This window comes from Homarus americanus, unplaced genomic scaffold (assembly GCF_018991925.1).
Source record: "Homarus americanus isolate GMGI-L3 unplaced genomic scaffold, GMGI_Hamer_2.0 scaffold47255, whole genome shotgun sequence".
NCBI classification, from domain to species: Eukaryota; Metazoa; Arthropoda; class Malacostraca; order Decapoda; family Nephropidae; genus Homarus; species Homarus americanus.
Window position 1 is genome coordinate 3,694 of NW_024721607.1, and position 18,470 is coordinate 22,163.

The 18,470-nt window shown below is 41.8% G+C and overlaps 1 protein-coding gene across 1 annotated transcript; it reads left to right on the plus strand.

Moving 5' to 3' along the window:
- Positions 1-847: 847 nt before the first annotated feature.
- On the plus strand, positions 848-17,789 carry LOC121861767 (translation initiation factor IF-2-like; the record flags this gene model as incomplete). The annotated part of the gene is made up of 3 exons (XM_042359654.1): positions 848-1,008; positions 4,154-4,293; positions 17,551-17,789. Coding segments are annotated over 3 exons (540 nt in total), but the record flags the coding sequence as incomplete, so codon positions are not given.
- Between the last annotated feature and the right edge of the window lie 681 nt (positions 17,790-18,470).

Here is an 18,470-nt window from a genome sequence, read left to right on the forward strand (position 1 = left end):
GGAAGGAGGGTGGGGAAAGAAGGACTGTGTGTATAATTTTTCTTATTAAAAATATTTATCAAACATAGTAAAGATTTTATTTTCTCATTTAATAATATCATCACAGAGCACTATCAATGTTTGGAGTGGTGTGACGAGGGAGGTGGTGAGTGGGTGAGAGGAGGTGTGGGGAGGATGGGGGATTGAAGGTGGAGGTGGAAGATGGGGTGGGAGGGGTGAGGTGTGTGTGTGTGTGTGTGTGTGTGTGTGTGTGTGTGTGTGTGTGTGTGTGTGTGTGTGTGTGTGTGTGTGTGTGTGTGTGTGTGTGTGTCAATAACTCACGGACTTGAGGGGACAGAACAAAAGATCAACCATTATTTCTTCATGGGATGTACAGTATCTTTATCCCTTCTGCCTTTTCAAAACAAAACTTTACAGGATGGTGGAGATGTGATGGTGAGACAGGATTGAGTTTTGTCTCTTTCTCTCTCTTATCTTCTTGATGCATTTAATCATTACCACAAGTGAAATAATTCTCTCTCTCTCTCTCTCTCTCTCTCTCTCTCTCTCTCTCTCTCTCTCTCTCTCTCTCTCTCTCTCTCTATCTGGTTTTACAAAAAAATAGGTTATTTCAACATTGCATTTTGTTGACGACTCATTCTGATCCACCTGGGTCCTGTGATGTGTGTAAATGTCTCTTTGGAGCGGAGGGACAGAAAATTGAATGGGGTGGGTATTTTGCCTGCGTTTTGAGGGGAACTGTGAAGGAACTACTTGATGAATGTCTGTGAAGAACTTCTTAGAGTGAATGTCTGTGGAATACTTGATGAATGTCTGTGGGAACTACTTGAAGTGAATTTCTGTGAAGGAACTACTTGGAGTGAATGTCTGTGAGAACTTCTCGGACTGCACAAATGAGGAGAAACTACAGAGTGCTACAGTGAAGGAAAAGCCAGGGCCCTCTACCATCAAGGAGAGAATTGTGTCACTTTGGTTCAAGAGACACAGTGGCGAATCATATGTGGTGCGGTTTGTAAACACGGTGAAGAAAAGAAATAAGGTAGAGAAGAAGAGTAATGGTGGATAGGGCGTGTGCGGATAAAAAATTGAAATGTTTTTGATGATTCTTGGTTAATTAAAATGTTGACTGCCATCAGGCGATAAGAATACTGGCGAGGTGTTTAAAGTTAAGGCTTGTATCTGTCTACTTGTTAGCCCTTTGATTTAATTCAGGTTAAGTAATTTGTGTGCAAAAAAAAAATATATAGTTCATTAATAATGATTTTCTGGCATAGAATTAGAAACAAATTGAGACGCAGTAATTATTTTCAGAATGGGGTAAAATTAGCGATGTGGGGAAATAATCATATTGTTAGTTGTATGGGCATCGAAACAACAAAAATACATGTGCATTATCTCTGTCTGAAAAAAAGCTTGCAGTTGTTGATAGAAATATAATCTGTATATTATAGTGCATTACCTTTCGCAACTGAAGGGATAAAACATTGGTTGTGCACTGAAAAGATGAAACTTTGGCTTTTTACTTGTTTTAACGATGGGGTTTGTGTTCTGAAAGTATAAAGGAAAAAGTTGTCAGCAAACAAGAGATAGAGAGATAGTCGGTGTTCAGGGAAATTGTTCATTATATACTGTGTTTCCAATAATTTGGTAGAGGGCAGCAAATTTCTGTCGAGTACAAATGTAACACTTTCACGTCAGAAGCAAAGTCATCATCTTGGTCTTCTCCGAGGCTGGGGAAGACTGTAGTATTGTTGGCTATTGCCTTCGGCATATCCTCACTCTCGCATAAGGAAAATGTACACTCATAATGATGCTCCTAAACGTGACTGCACAGGCAATGTGGTTTCGCTCTTCACCGCTCTCCGGGGCGCTGTAATGTTAAGGGAGGCAAAACAGCGGTGCCGCCACCCCCAAAATGTCCGAGTTCGCTCACTTTACGCGATATCACAATATACCGATAGTCCATACAGTGCTCAGTAGCCTGCTAAAATAACAATGATAACAGCAATAATAACGATACACAAAGTGATCCACTGTGATAGTTTACGAAGCAATAACAGTGAAGCACAGAAGACCAACAACAGGTAGTAAACTCTTAAAGTACACACAGCGTGGAGTACGCAGGGGAGGGTGGTGCGCGGGTATCATAACAAGCGGCTGATAGAGATGCAAAAATGGAACCCGCCGGTATCAATTTTCCCTGTCATCCTGGTTTTCTGCCTTCCCAGTGAGACGAGATAGCTGCGAACACGGGTTTAAAAATAACGTTAAAAGAAACGGTGCAGAATTTTATATTGCTAAAACCAGATTACTGTTTAAGTGAATGAACACGAAACAAAGGGATACCTGTGAACACCATCGTCATATATACTTCATATATTACCTGAACAAAAACACTTACATTTTGTATTGTACTAAAATATATGAACGCCCTCCATCTGAAAACAAACAAACAAACAAACAAACAAACACTACAGTACCTCAATAACAACTAATCTAATTGTTAGATTATACTTTACTGGTCGCTTGAAAACATTGTAACCAAGCCTATCCTAACCTCGCCCTAACCTCCCAGCTTCTGTCCTTCACAAGCCTTCAGTTTGTTCAGTACCTGGCTTATTGCCACCACTTACAAGTTCCCAGTACTATGGGTCAACTGAGTGTTAATTAATATGCATGCAATAAAACAATAAAATAAAAAGTATACTTCCAGATAAAGCAAAGGCTCAGAATTAAATTTCTTAACTTTATGTAAATATTGTATTAGTAGATTTTTAATCTGGAACTAAATCTATAACTTTGAATTTATAGTATAAACTATTTTCCCTATTAATCAAAATTGCCGTCCTCCTTATGTAAGGTTGGCGTACACATAGTCACTCCACTCTGAACGTTTTCGAGACATACTATTATAATTAATGATATATTGCATCTGTCATGACGCAATGTGCACTTACCCCCTTATTCTGAATTATATAACCTGTAAAAACACCAAACCATTATTAAATACAAGAATAATTAAAACTGTTAAATCCAACTTTTGTATATGTATGTATTTATATATGTGTATGTATATATATATATAATTTGGAGACTATACATATGATAAATCATATAGGGTAAACTTATTAATTCTCTAACATATTTCCAGTGCTGTGAAAACAAATATAAAAAATTTCTTGGAATTTGCAAATTTCCATATAGGCCTATAGTTCATGCAATATTTTAATATCCACCAATGATTAGTGCGATTTGGAGTAGCAACATTCATTCTTCTACAGGTATTAAAAGTCATTCAGTCTTCGACAAAATTCAGAAAAAAATATTGACAATATTATGTTAAGATACGGTTCGTCCTTGATACTTACTACTGAAAACTGACTCTATAACTAAAATACCGACCCCAATGAAAATAGGAAGGCAGGGAGAGGATATATCATGCCCAAACACTGCTCTGCCCCAGAGATACTCTCTGCTGCTATATCATTGCCCAAACCACTGTCTGCACCAGAGACCATATACTGTGCTATATCATGCCAAACCTGTCTGCACACCCAGAGATATATACTGTCATATATAAGCCACCCCCAAACACTGTCTACTGGGATATATATATACTATATCATGCCCAAACACTATCTACTTGAGATATACTGTACTATATGTACTAAACACTGTCTGCACCGAGATATACTGTACTATATCATGCCAAACACTATCTTCTTGAGATATATGCTGTGCTATATCATGCCCCAAACACACCTCTTTTTGAGATATATACTGTACATGGCAGAAGATACAAGATTTTTGCCCCAAATAGTCAATACACTCCCTAGTGAATTGAAAATCACACTGCCCCCATTATTTTGTGGGATGACTGGTCTTATCCATCTTACTGTGTCATAACTAAAAAAAAATCTAAATTTTTTGGGGTAATAGAAGTTTTTCAGATGTGAGACATTTTCTCAATTTAAGTCGTCAAGGATATTTAGTATGAATATAAATTCTACTATTCGGTGATGAAAAGAGAGTTGTATTTCCTTCTGAAGACCATTATTAGAGGTCATAAGACACACTTTGAAAACCTCTACAACTATGGTCTTAAATCGCTCGAAAGATTGTTTTTGTACCACCTCAAAAAGACCCACCACAGGCTTGGTCTTACAACGTCCTGTCAGACCCACTACAACAATGGCCTCAAGACGTCTCTGGAGGACAAGACCCTCAACAAAAGGTCTCAAGACGCTGCTAGGAGAAAATGTACCAACCTTATAGACCACCACAAGAACATCGGTGACTTACAATTCACCTCCTTAACATTGTTCTTCGTCAATAGCTGCTCAAAGTCCTTTATTTTTCCGTAGACTTTGAGGAACAGATTCTTAGAGATGTAGAGGCATTGTGTGTGTGTGTGGAGGCTCGGACAATGGCTTTTATGGGCGAGACAATGGCCGACATCTATCTTGAGGCCAATGTAAGAGAGTTGCTAAAAGTCTTCATTGTGGCAGCGTCCATTTATCGTCTTGTGCTGTTTACTGGTGGTGTTTGAGAGAGAGAGAAGCACTCAACATGTCGCCAAGTGCAAAGACACATGAAATAAATATTTTTCTCACACCTTCTCTCTCTTCTTTGTCTGTTTTCTTCTCTTTATAATTCTCCATCTCATGTTCTCTGTTTTTTTCTATCTGTGTATTTCTCTTTCCTCGTCCCCTTTTTATATATCCACATTTTCTCTCCCTTTCTTCCTCCTCTCTCTCTCTCTCTCTCCTTAACTCCCCCACATGAGAAAAAAGAACCAGAGTTTATCCTTCAATAAGACTCTCTCTCTCTCTCTCTCTCTCTCTCTCTCTCTCTCTCTCTCACCCACGCTACAAAAAATAAATAAATAAATCATAGTTTGCCCTGGAGTAAGAACATCATTTTCTCTTTCATTAGCGGCCCTCACAAATTTACCTGCCTCTCCTTACCTGATACTCTTATTTACGTGTAAATTTTGTACCGAAAAAAAAAAATTAATGAAATTATTCAATGTATTCATTTATTCTTTGTTTGTTGAATGAGGAAGACGAAGAGAGAGAGAGAGACCCATTAATGCGATAAAAGACATTAAAAACATAACAAACAAAGAATGTAGATAAAACAAACCTCGATGTAAATGTAACTTTAACACCACATCCAGTTTGTGTAATAGTAAAATTTGCATACAAGGAAAAAGTAATATTTCAAGCTTAAAATTTATTACTTTATAAATTTCATCTCCAATCTCATTTCTTACATACACCCCTTCCTCCTCTCTCTGACCCCCTTCCCTTCCCTCCTCGTCTTCTTCCTCCTCGACCTCCTTTCGCCCTTCCCTCCTCTACCTCCCCTCCCCTTCCCTCCTCGACATCCTTCCCTTCTCTCATCATCTCCTTCTTCCCTCCGTCTTCCTCCTCCCCCCTCCTCGGCCCTCCCTTCCTCCCTCCTCACCCTCCCTTCCCCTCCTCAGCCCTCCCCTTCCCTCCCTCCTCGGCCCTCCTCCCCTCCTCTGCCTCCTTCCCTCCCTCTCACCCTCCCTTCCTCCACCTCTCAACCTCCCTTCCCCCCCTCCTCGACCCTCCTTCCCTCACCTCCTCGACTCCCTTCCTCCCTCCTCGACCTCCCTTCCCCTCCTCCTCGAGCTCTCCCTTCCCTCCCTCCTCAGCCTCTCCTTCCCTCCCCTCCTCGACCTCCCCCCTCTCCTCAGCCCTCCTTCCTCCCCTCCTCGACCCTCCCTTCCCTCCCCTCCTCAAGCCTCCCTTCCCTCCCTCCTCAACCCTCCCTTCCTCCCTCCTCAGCCTCCTTCCCTCCCCTCCTCGACCCTCCCTTCCCTCCCCTCCTCGACCCTCCCTTCCCTCCCTCTCACCTCGCCCCTCCCTCCCCTCGGCCTCCCATCCCTCCCTCCTCGGCCTCCTTCCCTCCCCTCCTCGACCTCCCTTCCTCCTTCCTCGCCCTCCCCCTCCCTCCTCGCCTCCCTCCTCCCCTCCCTCGACCCTCCCTTCCTCCCCTCCTCGGCCCTCCTTCCCTCCCCTTTTGACCCTCCCTTCCTCCTCCTCAACCCTCCTTCCCTCCCTCCTCGACCCCTCCTTCCCTCCCTCCTCGACTCTCCTTCCTCCCCTCCTCGACCCTCCTTCCCTCCCCTCCTCGACCCTGCTTTACCCCTCTTCCAGCCTATATCCTCGCCACCTCCATCCCTTACCCCTACCCTTGGCTATAAGATTCTTTTCCCCTCCCCCTCTTCCCCCTCCCCTCCTCCTCCCCCAAATAATAATTACCTGCTTAGATGTACAAACAGCCGATAATTTTTCATTAATTAAAGGAATATTATAGAGTTAATGGCCTCAGGCGGTGTACTGAGACCCCCAAAGGGACAGAAAAATCTCTTTTCCTTGGTTGTTATTCGTAATTGACTATACAAATTACAGGAAACTACCAAGAAATTAGAACGATCAAAGTTAGGGTGTGATCAGGAGGTTTGGGAATTTGATCAGGGAGGGATTAGGGATTGATCGAGGGATTAGAGAGTGATCAGGGAGGGATTAGAAATGTGATCAGAGGGAGGATTAGAAATAATGATTGACTGGGTGAAGTTCATCATCATTTAGTTTTAAAGGATTGGATCTACATAAAGCCTCTTGTCAGGGGGCTTTAAGCAATTCATAAATAGATAATTAGTTTATATTTGGAATATAGATTGGAGAGAGTGTGTGTGTGTGTGTGTGTGTGTGTGTGTGTGTGTGTGTGTGTGTGTGTGTGTGTGTGTGTATGTATGTAATAATAATAATTAACGGTTTATTAAAGTTCTGCAGCCCGAAGGCTGAAAATATACATTGGACATAAATGACTTATTACATACATTGGTGGTTTAACAAAAGCCTTCATTAGAAAGGTAAAAGGAACATACAGTGAACATACAGATTAATGTAGGTGTTGAACAGCAAAGACGTAGTGTAATGCTCCCTCCAGATGGTGTTACGAGGGCATCACGTGGTGTATTAACTCCCCCAGATGGTGTTATGAGGGGCATCACGTAGTGTAGGTAACTCCCTCCCAGATGGTGTTGGGAGGCATCGTGGTGTAGTAACTCCTCCAGATGGTGTTATGAGGGGGCATCACGTGGTGTAGTAACTCCTCCCAGATGGTGTTGAGGGGCCTCACGTGGTGTAGTAATTCCTCACAGATGGTGTGAGGGCATCGTGGTGTGCTCCCTCCCAGATGGTGTTATGAGGGCATCACGTGGTGTGTAACTCCCTCCCAGATGGTGTTATGAGGCCTCACGTGGTGTAGTAATTCCCTCTCAGGGCAATTGTTATGAGGACCACGTGGTGTAGTAATTCCCTCACAGATGGTGTTATGAGGGACCACGTGGTGTAGTGAATTCCCTCACAGATGGTGTTATGAGGGGCCTCACGTGGTGTAGTAATTCCCTCACAGATGGTGTTATGAGGACCTGACGTGGTATAGTAGTTCCTCTAGATGGTGTTATATGAGTGAGGTTTGGTCCCAGTCCTTCCTATGTGTGTGCGTGTGTGTGTGTGTGTGTGTGTGAAAAGAGAGAAGGAAACTGTCTATTATCTCTCTCGCTAACACACACACACACACACACTGGCCTTCTCGACTTTCACTGACCATCACCGACCTCATCTGCAAATTTGGTGACAAAGCTTCTGCACCATCCTCGACACAGCTCCTACTACCACCTGAGATCCCTCCTTTGAGAGATTGCTGTTTGACACCACAACCGCATCCAGCCCATACGAGCACAGACTGTCGCTATCGGAACAGCCCGAACCATTGTAAATTATCAATAACTTGTAATCAACCTGTGTGTATTCACTCCCAGTAAATCTTACTTTTGCACTGTCACTATGGTGGGAAATGCCCTGTAGTTTGAGCTTCTCCCCACCTAGTTATTATATATAATATTTTTATCCTTATGTTACTTGTATATTTTTTGTAAATCAAAGACCCTCCCCAATTATGTAACTATATATTTTCAGCCTTCCGGCTGCCATGTTCTTTCAATAAGCAGTGGATTATTATTATTATTTATTATTATTTTCTCTCTCTCTCTTTCTCTTTCTCTCTCTCACACACACACACACACAACATGTCACTACCTTTCTCTGGACTTTCTACACAGGAACTCATTCTGTGGAAAAAAAATTGAAGACAGGGAAGTTTATCATGAAGTTTCTTTGTCAACGAACACCAAGAGTTTGTGTCTGACCAGGACCTGTCTGACGAGAGAGAGAGAGAAGAAGTTTCAGTGCTCGTTAACTTCCACATAGTAAGCTGAACACGATTACTCACAACCTGTTATTTTGCCCCCTTGTAAGATGTTTTATGGAGTAGTGGGCAAGTGGGCAAAAGAAAATAGATGGGCAAGTGAGCTAGAAGTGGGATTGTAAGTGAGTAAGAAGTAGGTGGCTAAGTGGGCAAGAAAATGGCGGGCAAGAAGTTGGTGGGCAAGAAGTTGGTGGGCATGAAATGAGTGGACAAGAAATGAAGGGAACAAGAAGTGTTTAGGAAGAAGTGTGGGGGGTAGAAATGGTGGGCAAAAAATGGGTGGGCAAGAAATGAGTGGGCAAAAAATGGGTTGGGCAAGGAATGGGTGAGCAAGAAATGGGTTGGCAAGATATGGTGGGTAAGAAATGGATTGGGCAAGAAATGGGTGGGCAAGAAATGGGTGGGCAAGAAATGGGTGAGCAAGAAATGGGTGGGCAAGAAATGGGTGGGCAAGTCGTGAAGGGACAAGAAATATATACAAAAACACACACACCTTAATTAATACCCACAAGATAATAAACACCCGTGATTACCTGTAATTAATTATCGTTCATCACCAAGAAATTAGAAATATTATCGATAACATGTAAAACCTCTTGGGTATTATTAATTTTGAAGCGTGGCAGTGAAAAATGAAGCGTAACAGTGAAAAATGAAGCGTGGCGGTGAAAAATGAATGGCAGTGAAAAATGAAGCGTGGCAGTGAAAAATACAGCGTAACAGTGAAAATGAAGCGTGGCAGTGAAAAATGAAGCGTAGCAGTGAAAAATGAAGCGGTGGCAGTGAAAATACAGCGTAACAGTGAAAAATGAAGCGTGGCGGTGAAAATGAAGCGTGGCAGTGAAAAATGAAGCGTGGCAGTGAAAAATGAAGCGTGGCAGTGAAAAATGAAGCGTGGCAGTGAAAAAATAAAGCGTAGCAGTGAAAAATGAAGCGTAGCAGTGAAAATGAGGCGTGGCAGTGAAAAATGAAGCGTGGCAGTGAAAATACAGCGTAACAGTGAAACATGAAGCGTGGCAGTGAAAAATGAGGCGTGGCAGTGAAAAATGAAGCGTGGCAGTGAAAATACAGCGTAACAGTGAAAATTGAAGCGTGGCGTGAAAAATGAAGCGTGGCAGTGAAAAATACAGCGTAACAGTGAAAAATAAAGCGTAGCAGTAAAAATGAAGCGTAACAGTTAGAAATGAGGCGTGGCAGTGAAAAATGAAGCGTGGCAGTGAAAAATAAAGGGGTGACGATGAAAAATAAAGGGTGACGATGAAAAATAAAAGGTGGTGGAGAAAAAATGAAGCTTGGAGGTGAAAAATTAAAGCGTGTCGAGGATTAACATTAAGATAATATTAAGAAGATTCGTTTGAGTTTATCAAGAGATTAGAGAAAAAAATGAATATATGATGAATGAGAGGAGAGAAAAGATAAATAGAGGAAATGTGATAATTGACTAAAGAGGAGAGAGAATAGAGAAAATTGGATAAATGAAAGATAAGGAAGAGGTATAGAGAGTTAAAAGTATGACAAGAGAAAAGAAGAATAGAGAAATAGGATAATTGAAAAGAAAAAGGAGAATAGAGGAAAATAGGATAATTGATAAGAGAAAAAGGAATAGAGGATATAAGATAATTGACTAAGAAAGAAAGTAAGTGAAAATAGGATAACTGATAGAAAGAAATAAGAATAGAGAAAAATGTGATAATTGACTAAGATGAAGAGGAATAGGTAAAATATAATTGACTGAAAGAAAAAGATAAGAAAATAGGATAATTGATAAGAAAAGAGAAAGAATAGAGAAAATAGGATAATTGATAAAGAGAAAAGAAATAGAGGAAAATAGGAGAATGAAAGAGAGAAAGAGGAACAGAGTGAAAATAGGAGACCACAAGGCAGAATGAGGAATAGCAGAAAACTATGATAATTATAAAATAGAAAAGAAAAAAAAAGGAAATATGATAAAGGCATGAGAAAGAATGAAACAAATTTTACGTCCATGAAAGAAAATTAATGAAAAACCAAAAAATCCTTCAAGTTAATAAAGATTAAAGGAACTGAAAAGAAATTATATGATCATCACGAGAGAGTTGATTGCGTCTCATGAAAGAACATTTGGCAGGAAAGAAGTTCGATCATTAAGCATAGACTTTTTCCTCCAGAGGACAATTTTCCCCCGGCTCAGTGGTCCTTAAACTTGTGTCGTTTTCCTTAATGACAAGTTTTACGTCGAGTTATGTGGGTCATGACCTTTGAAGACCCGCCAGGGACATTTAGACACCAGAGCTATTTACTAGACTAATCTTCTGTTGAGAAATAAATAGTGTGTGTCCTTTCACCTGTCAGTGTGTTATCGGACAGAGTGAGTGTGTGTGTGTGTGTGTGTGTGTGTGTGTGTGTGTGTGTGTGTGTGTGTGATCAAGTTCTTGTAAATGTTGGATGATGATCAGATTTCGATTCCAGAGTAAAAGTATTATGATTTAATTTACGATTACGAATACTGTAACCTTAATCAATTGCGAATATATTGGTCTTGAGTCGAGTTGGTGGATGAAGTCAATTAGTGGCCTTGTACCAGACAATGTATTGGTCATTTGTTCACTTAGATGGGAGCAAAGGAGGAAGAGGAGGAGGGAGGGCAGTTGTGGTGGTAGAGGAACCCTTCAGGAGGCAGTTTTGTTGTGGTGAGAGGAACCTTTCAGGAGGCAGTTGTGGTGTGGTGAACCTTCAGAGGCAGTTGTGGTGTGGTAGAGGAACCCTTAGGAGGAGTTGTGGTGTGGTAGAGGAACCCTTCAGGAGGCAGTTGTGGTGTGGTAGAGGAACCCTTCAGGAGGCAGTTGTGGTGTGGTAGAGGAACCCTTCAGGAGAGCAGTTGTGGTGTGGTAGAGGAACCCTTCAGGAGGCAGTTGTGGTGTGGTAGAGGAACCCTTCAGGAGGCCAGGTTGTTGCTGAAGACAAGAATAATGCATTACCAAGATCACGGCTGAGTGTTGGTCTGTCCCGGAGATGACCCGCCCTTCACGAGTCTCCAGGAGTCTTTATGAGTCTCTATCAGTCTCCGAGTCCAGGAGTCTCACGGTCACCCAATGTTTGGTGACCCAACACAAGAATCATTGACCAGAATGTAACAGGCTAAGGGAGTCCGTGCGTGGAGCATGTGAGCGTGTGTGTGCGTGTCTTCAGTACGTGCTTGCGTGCTTGAGGACGTAAATAATAGTCAAGCATACACAAGTCACTCCAGTTGTCATCCCAAACACACATACACACACACACACACACACACACAAAGAACTTTACTTGCATGTGTTTGAAAATCCTGTGTTTTTCTTTAGTAAATGAACACTTTCTTCATAATCACAGCAACGAAGGCTCTCTAGTGAAAGTTTCCTCTACGTACACTTTCCCCACTTAAAATTTCCTTTGATAAAATTTGGAAATGAAAGTAGAAAAATATGAGTAAATACTGTAAATTTTTGTCGTAAAGTGAGTTAGCAATTTTTAGTAAACATAGCGACAGGATTTTATTTCAGCTAAGGTTTTATATATGAAGGAAAAAAGTTAGCAAAAATATTATTAACCCTTTTTACAAACTTTTAATTTTGTTGCGATAAATTAGAATAATTTGCTGCGTTAAAATAGTCCTCATTTCTGCCACCTAATATCCTCACTGTTTTCAACTACTGTTTCAACCTAGTATACTTCACTGTTCTTATTATCATCAACATACTATCCTCACTTCCAATATTCTCAGCTCTGTCCCATGCGATCATAAACTCATATCCTCCCTCACCTCATATCCCAATACATTATCCTCACCTCCACTATCCTCACCTCATAGCCTCCAACGCACTATCCTCACTATCCTCAATCTTCTCCCCCACATTATAACACCATGATTAACATTATTCACCTTTGTTTTTCGTTTTATGCGAAAAAAAATAAATAAACATTCAGTGAGGAAATTGAGATGAAAGGAAGTGAAGGAGTTACTGGTCTTATTATTTACCTGGAGGGGTTGTGAGTGTAGTGAGAGAACCCTCGCTGAAGTCAGTATACCAGGACTGGCCATCACACTAATATATTCGTCAGTTAAACTCCTAAAATTTGATAGTTATTATTAGTATGGAAGTAAAGTTAATAATTTTAGCGCTACTGACAGGGGGCGATAAAGACAAAATTCCGTAAAGAAACTCATAAAAACTTGCTCTGAAACTAGCTTAGAGAGCTATAAACTTTACTTTAGTAATTGCCTAATAAACTTAACCTAAAATGCTTAAAATGCAGGAAACTTGCTTAGAAAATTTGCCTCTGAAACTTGCTCTGAAACTTGCTTTAATTATCATTCGTTGTGTTTCAGAGGTAAGACTAAACCTTCCTCAAAAGGTAAAGCTTTTAAACATCGGTCCTCAAGGGTAAAAAAATAACCCTTCCTCTTATAGTTACAACTTAAACCATTGTCCTCAAGGGTAAACAAAGGTAAAACGTTAAACCATCCTCATTTGAGTTAAACTTGAAATCGTCCTCAAAATGGCTAGAACATAAAGCCACATCTTGAGAGTGTTAAGTGAGTTGAGGTTTGGGTCAGGTGTGGCAGAAAGTGTGGTGAGGTGGGGCCCTTACCTGGCCCAGTGGTAATGTGAGGTGGTTTAGGAGGAGGAGGAAGGTGAAGGAAGGAAGGAGAGTTGAAGGAGGAAGGGGGTGAAGGAGGTAGGGAGGGAGGAAAAGAAGGAGGGGAGGAGAGGAAGGGAGGAAGAGACAAAAAGTTGTTTTAAATTAATCTTCGACAGAGGCCATCTCTCTCTCTCTCTCACACACACACACACACACACACACACACACACACACACACACACACACACACACACACACACACACACACACACCTCGCCAGGCCTGGGGACTCGAGGGGGAGTTCAGATTGGCACTAAATTGGATTAGTTTGGTAGGCATTGTGAGAGTGCCAGTGCCAGTGTCTCATAATGCCACGGTGCAGTGTCTCAGCCGATAATGAGAGAGACACACCTGTCACCAGGCACCTGTGTCTCTCTCAGCTAGGTTTGAACAGTAAATATCAAGGCTTCAGCGAATATGGCGTCCTTTAGACAGGAATTTAAAGATAGATCGTTTATGGTTTTATGATGGTGTTTTAATTAGTGTTTTAAGTGGTGCAGTGTTTGTTTTTATATAAGAAGCGCAGACACACATACAGTATATACAAACATACATAAACATATAAACAGGTTCCTTAGTCACATAACTCAAAACTCAAAATACAAACATATATATATACTGTATGTACACGCAATAGTCATAACTGCACCACCATTAAACACGCAATAGACAGACACAAAACTTACATACAGCCATTGAAGGTAGAGATCAATCATCATAGCTGACTGAGGCAACTCAAGTGATAAGATAAACATAATTACGATCAATCACTCAGGCAACGTTGCTGTGACAATGAGTGAATCGTGTGGTGACGCTTTTGTTGACGCTTTGCCAGCACCGTAGTGGAGAAAACATTCACTCCTTTGTTGCAACGTTGGAGTCAGGAAAACGTTAAATATTTTATTTGCAACATCGGAGTTAGGAAAACGTTTATACATTGCAACGACAAGTTAAGAGTACGTTCTGTTCACCATTGCAACATGTAGCTTGCAAAACTGTCTATATGTTATTACTGCAACACTGTATCAAAAATATCATTGAACACCAAGTTTTATGTCATAATTTTGAGTTTTGTTTATACGTAAAACCTGAAGATTAGCTGGGTTTATTTCACCTTAAGATTAGACATCCCTAACCTGTTTCAAATCTAATCTGCTCCTCGGAAGGTGGCGTTGGGGCATTTAATCCTAAGGTGAAATAATCGGGGTGGCTAATCTTCAGGTCTCACTAAGACTCATTGCAGTAAATTAATGACTAGAAGTTAAAGATTCATCATGGTAATTAGTAGTGCTAATGACATAGTAACATATTCATCCACTTAAAACATAAATTACATGTTTAAGTATTAGTAATTAAGTAACTCCAGACGTAAACAAAAAAGCATCGAAAATATTAAAACTTTTAGGAAGATTAATTATAGACGGAGAAAGGGTTAATTATCATGGGTGTTGCATAATTAATTACTAATAGTATGATGAAGGTTAAATCACTCTAAATTACATCTAATTAACTTAATAATTAGTTAGGTTAAAGTATAGTTAGGTTGGTTAAATAATATCTTAAGCAGTTAGGTAAGTTACGTCGTTAGGCCTTAATAGGTTGGGTTAAATTACATTGTTGGGAGCTAGTTGGGTTTAAGTTACGTAATTACAGGCTAAACAGGTTAGTAAGTTAAGTGAGGAATACTTTGGGTTAATTAATACCCAAATTGGGGATTAACTAGACTGAAGTTAGATTAGGTTAGGTTAGATTGGGTTAAATAACACCAAACTAGGATTAACTAGACTGAGGTTAGGTTAGGTTAGGATAAGTTGGGTTAAGTTAGGTTAGGTTAGGTTGGGTTAAATAACACCCAAACTAGCGAGTATTAGACTGAAGTTTGGTATAAGTCAATGGATGTAAGATAAAGTCAGATTTGGGATTCGTGTAAATAGCAAGATCGTATTGGCAGGATCCAGGTGTGGGAAAAGGCCGAGGCTTTCATCACTAACTCAGCCAGACTCCATTACCTAATATGTCAAGTCTTGTTTTATGTCAGAGAATGATCACCCTGCGGTATTCAGCAAAACAGAGTTGCCTTTCCTCATTATCTTGTTTTGTTACCTCTTTCTTTCTTTATTTCTTTCTTTCTTTCTTTCTTTCTTTTTCACACACACGGACTCTCTCTCTCTCTTTTCATTTCTTTTATTCTCTTTCGTTCGTTCTTTTTCTCTCTTTTGTGGGTCTCTCTCTCTATTTCTCATGTGGATTTTCCAGTGCTACCTAAGAAGAGAGAGGCATTAGCATCAGGGATCAGTGGTCATGTGTGTGTGTGTGTGTGTGTGTGTGTGTGTGTGTGTGTGTGTGTGTGTGTGTGTGTGTGTGTGTGTGTTAAGCACCTGTCGTATCCCCCGCACCTCACCTCACCTGGGTTCACCTGTCTCTAGTTATCTTAATTGAATATATATATAGACAGTACATCAAACGGTAACGTCATTATACTCGAGGACTGAAGTTATTGTGCTCAACCGGTGAATTCAAGGTACTAATAGGTTAGAGTCATCATACATGACAATAAAATCATCATACACAGCCGTCAGAATCATCAACACAGCCGTCAGAATCATCTTACAGGACGTCAGAATCATCATACGGGCGTCAGAATCATCATACACAGACGTCAGAATCATCATACACAGACGTCAGAATCATCGTACACGGCAGTCAGAATCATCATACAGTAGTCGGAATCATCATACACAGCAGGTCAGAATCATCATACACAGCAAATCAGAATCATCGCCATCAGAATCATCACCAGCAGTCAGAATCATCATACACAGACGTCAGAATCATCGTCACAGCCGTCAGAACCATCATACACAGACGTCAGGATCATCATTTACAGACGTCAGAATCATCATACACAGCAGTCAGTCATCACACAGCCGTCAGAATCATCATACACAGACGTCAGAATCATCATACTGAACGTCAGAACCATCATACACAGACGTCAGAATCATCGTCACAGCAGTGGAATCATCATGCAGACGTCAGAATCATCATACAGCCGTCAGAATCATCATACACAGACGTCAGAACCATCATACAAGACGTCAGAATCTTCATACACGAACGTCATAATCATCATACACAGACGTCAGAGTCATCATACACAGCCGTCAGAATCATCATACACAGCCGTCAGAATCATCATACACACGTCAGATTCATCATACACAAATGTAGATTCATCATACAGACGTCATAATCATCATACAAGAAGTCCAGAATCATGCCTGGGCGTCCAGAATCATCATACACAGACGTCAGCATCATAATACACAGACGTCCGAATCATCATACACAGACGTCAGAATCACCATTCAGACGTCAGAATCATCATACGCAGACGTCAGAATCATCATACACGCATCCAGAATCATCATACACAGGCGTCAGGGTGTGTACACATACGTCAGAATCATCATACACAGACGTCAGAATCATCATACACAGACGTCAGAATCATCATACAAGACGTTAGCATCATAATACACAGACGTCAGAATCATCATACACAGACGTCAGAATCACCAGCACGGACGTCAGAATCATCATACACAGACGTCAGAATCATCATACACGTCAGAATCATCATACACAGACGTCAGATTGATCATCACAATACGTCAGAATCATCATACACAGACGTCAGAATCATCGCACAGACATTCAGAATGATCATCACATACGTCAGAATCATCATACACAGACGTCAATAACAAACTCAAGGTATGGACTAGCTACCAACACTACCGAAACAACATGGCTGTTGACCTAAGGCTAATTAACGACCTGGTTGGCGGCTATTAAGTGGTGTATCGGTCTCATTTTTTTTTTTCAGGCTCGGCTGTTGCGCATCTGATTGGTGGAGAGGCAGGTGTTCTTGTTGTGTAATGTGATAGTGTTAAGTCTACACCATTACCTGTGATGTTGCCTGTCTGTCTCTATTTATGTATGTGTTTATGCATGTGTAATGTATGTATGTATGTATGTATGTATGTATGTATGTATATATACGTGGTAGTGATGCCTCAAACTAACCTTAGCAAAACAAACCTGCCATAATGTATTTCCTAACGCAACCTCTAAACAGGTAATATATCCCAGGTGAACAGAAAGATAATTACAGGTACAAAACTTGGCTCACCTGGTAAATAAACAAGGTAGTGATATACAGTAACGCTATGAATGATGTTTTAACACATACACACACACACACACACACACACACACACACACACACACACACAGACAAACACACACACACAGACCATGCCACACACAGACAAACACACACACACAGACAAACACACACACAGTGTGGACCAAAGCCCCCTAGGACAAAAAGCCCCTAGGACAAAAGCCCCCTAGGCCAAAAGCCCCCTAGGACAAAAAGCCCCCTAGGACAAAAAGCCCCTGGGACAAAAGCTGGAACAAAGCCCCTGGACAAAGGCCCCTGGGACAAAAGCCCCTGGGACCACGAAAGCCCCTGGGACCAAGCCCCCTAGGGACAAAGCCCCCTGGGCCAAAGCCCCCTAGGACAAAAGCCCTGGGACAAAAAGCCCCTGGGACAAAAGCCCCTAGGACAAAGCCCCTGGGACAGCCCTGGACCAAAGGGGCCCCCTGGGACAAAGCCCCTGGGACCAAAGCCCCTGGGACAAAGCCCCTGGGACCAAAGCCCTAGGACCAAGAGGCCCCTGGGACCAAGCCCTGGGACAAAGAGCCCCTGGGACAAAAAGCCCCTGGGACAAAAGCCTGGGACGAAGCCCCCTGGATAAAAGCCCCTGGGACAAGCCCTGAGTTGGCCCCCTAGGACAAAATGCTCCCTGGACCAAAAAGGCCCCCTGGGACAAGCCCCCTGGGACAAAGCTGGGATGGCCCCCTGGGACAAAAAGCCCCCCTGGGACAAGGCCCCCTGTGTTCAAATTCCCTGGACAAGAGCCCTGGGGCAAGGGCCCCTGGGACAAGGCCCTGGGACAGGCGCCCTGGGACAAAAAGCCCCCTGGGACAAAGCCCCTGGGGCCTGGGGGCCCTCTGGGAACAAAGCCCTGGGACCAAAAAGCCCCTGGGACAAAAGCCCCTGGGACAAAAGCCCTGGGACAAGCCTGGGACCAAAAGCCCCCTGGGACAAAAAGCCCCTGGGACAAAAGCTGGACAAAACTGGGACAGCTGGGACCAAAAAAGCCACTTGGACAAAGCCCCTGGGACAAAAGCACCTAGGAGAAATGGTAAGAATTGCAAAATAACATTTATTAGTTTTTTTTTAGGATTTATGAACACTTCTCTAACCCTAACCTGACCTAACCTTCGGAATTCTGTTATAGTTATAAAGAAGTATTCAAGGGAATGTTTATTAAATCTACAATGACATGTACTTTTTGTAATGTCTGGGAGTAATTACTCCCCCCCTGACATTGAGTGACCTCACTGGGCCCTAGAGCAATACGTATTAACTTCTA